Source organism: Trichinella spiralis (assembly GCF_000181795.1).
Source record: "Trichinella spiralis strain ISS 195 chromosome Unknown Scfld2801, whole genome shotgun sequence".
Lineage (NCBI taxonomy): Eukaryota > Metazoa > Nematoda > Enoplea > Trichinellida > Trichinellidae > Trichinella > Trichinella spiralis.
The window spans coordinates 1-1,089 of NW_003529740.1; the positions used below are offsets into that span (position 1 = coordinate 1).

Genomic DNA, 1,089 nt, shown 5'->3' on the forward strand with positions numbered 1-1,089 from the left:
CAAATCCGCACCGGGGACCGCGCAAAAATTGCTCCCCTTCAACTCTTTTTAAAATGGACGCAAACCAATCAGACAAATTATTCTCAAGCAACAAGCAAACACATTGCCGCCATTCATTGAAAATGGTCAAGCACCGGACAACACATTGGACACGTCCAAGAGCATACTTGTCACACACGCACACATGAACAACACAAATAAGCGTGTGTCTGGTATGTGTGTCACAATACGGTGCAATTTTACAACAACAGAGAAAATGACAATAGCATGAAGCATAATAAATAAATAAATAAATAAACAACAAATAAAAAAAGGTAGGCAACAACAACATTTTCGTTCCTATTTTCGACAAGTGATAGTGCAACTAGCAACTTACGACCAGTGATCGGATGCAGAAATGGAGCATACGCGCTTGCCGGTGGTGATTGCACTTTAGGCTTGCAAACCTTAGTATTGCTGCGGGCAAATTCCAGTCGAATTGGTTGCGGAAGTTCCGGGTCGAATTTCACACCCTGAAGACTCTGTTTTGCTTCTTCAGCAGCTGCTCTTGAATTGAACGTTACAAATCCGATTGGCTATAGAAGAAGAAGAAAAAATTATTATTATTATTATTATTATTATTATTATTTGAATATTATTCAACATTATCAAAAATATACAAGGAAAAATAAAAAAGAAAAATTCTCATAAACTACTTACTGTTGTCGCTTTACCATTCTTCTGTGTTACTTTTAACAGTGAACTTTCGTAACCCTAAAATGGATCAATATTATTTCTTCATCATAATAACACTAATAATAATAATAATAATAATAAATTTACTTTATAAGCTCGAAATAATAAATACAATTCTCGAGGTTTTGCATCTATTGGTAAACCGCTGACGAACAATGTTCTCACCTAAATTAAAAAAAAAATAACATCAACAAAAATATGAAATAACAAAAATAACTCTTGCACAAATAGGATCATTTTCAATTAGAAAAGCCTGTTGCACAATGAATGTGGACAATTTTGGAAAAATATAGCAGCATCTCACATTTCGAATATCAATAATGTAATCAAAGTAAATCGATCCCCTTTTTGCAT

General features: G+C 33.9%; 1 protein-coding gene across 1 annotated transcript; it reads right to left on the reverse strand.

Moving 5' to 3' along the window:
- Window positions 1–239: 239 nt before the first annotated feature.
- On the reverse strand, window positions 240–900 carry Tsp_14516 (protein couch potato; the record flags this gene model as incomplete). Its single annotated transcript, XM_003368260.1, has 3 exons — window positions 240–575; window positions 700–753; window positions 823–900. Coding segments are annotated over 3 exons (468 nt in total), but the record flags the coding sequence as incomplete, so codon positions are not given.
- Between the last annotated feature and the right edge of the window lie 189 nt (window positions 901–1,089).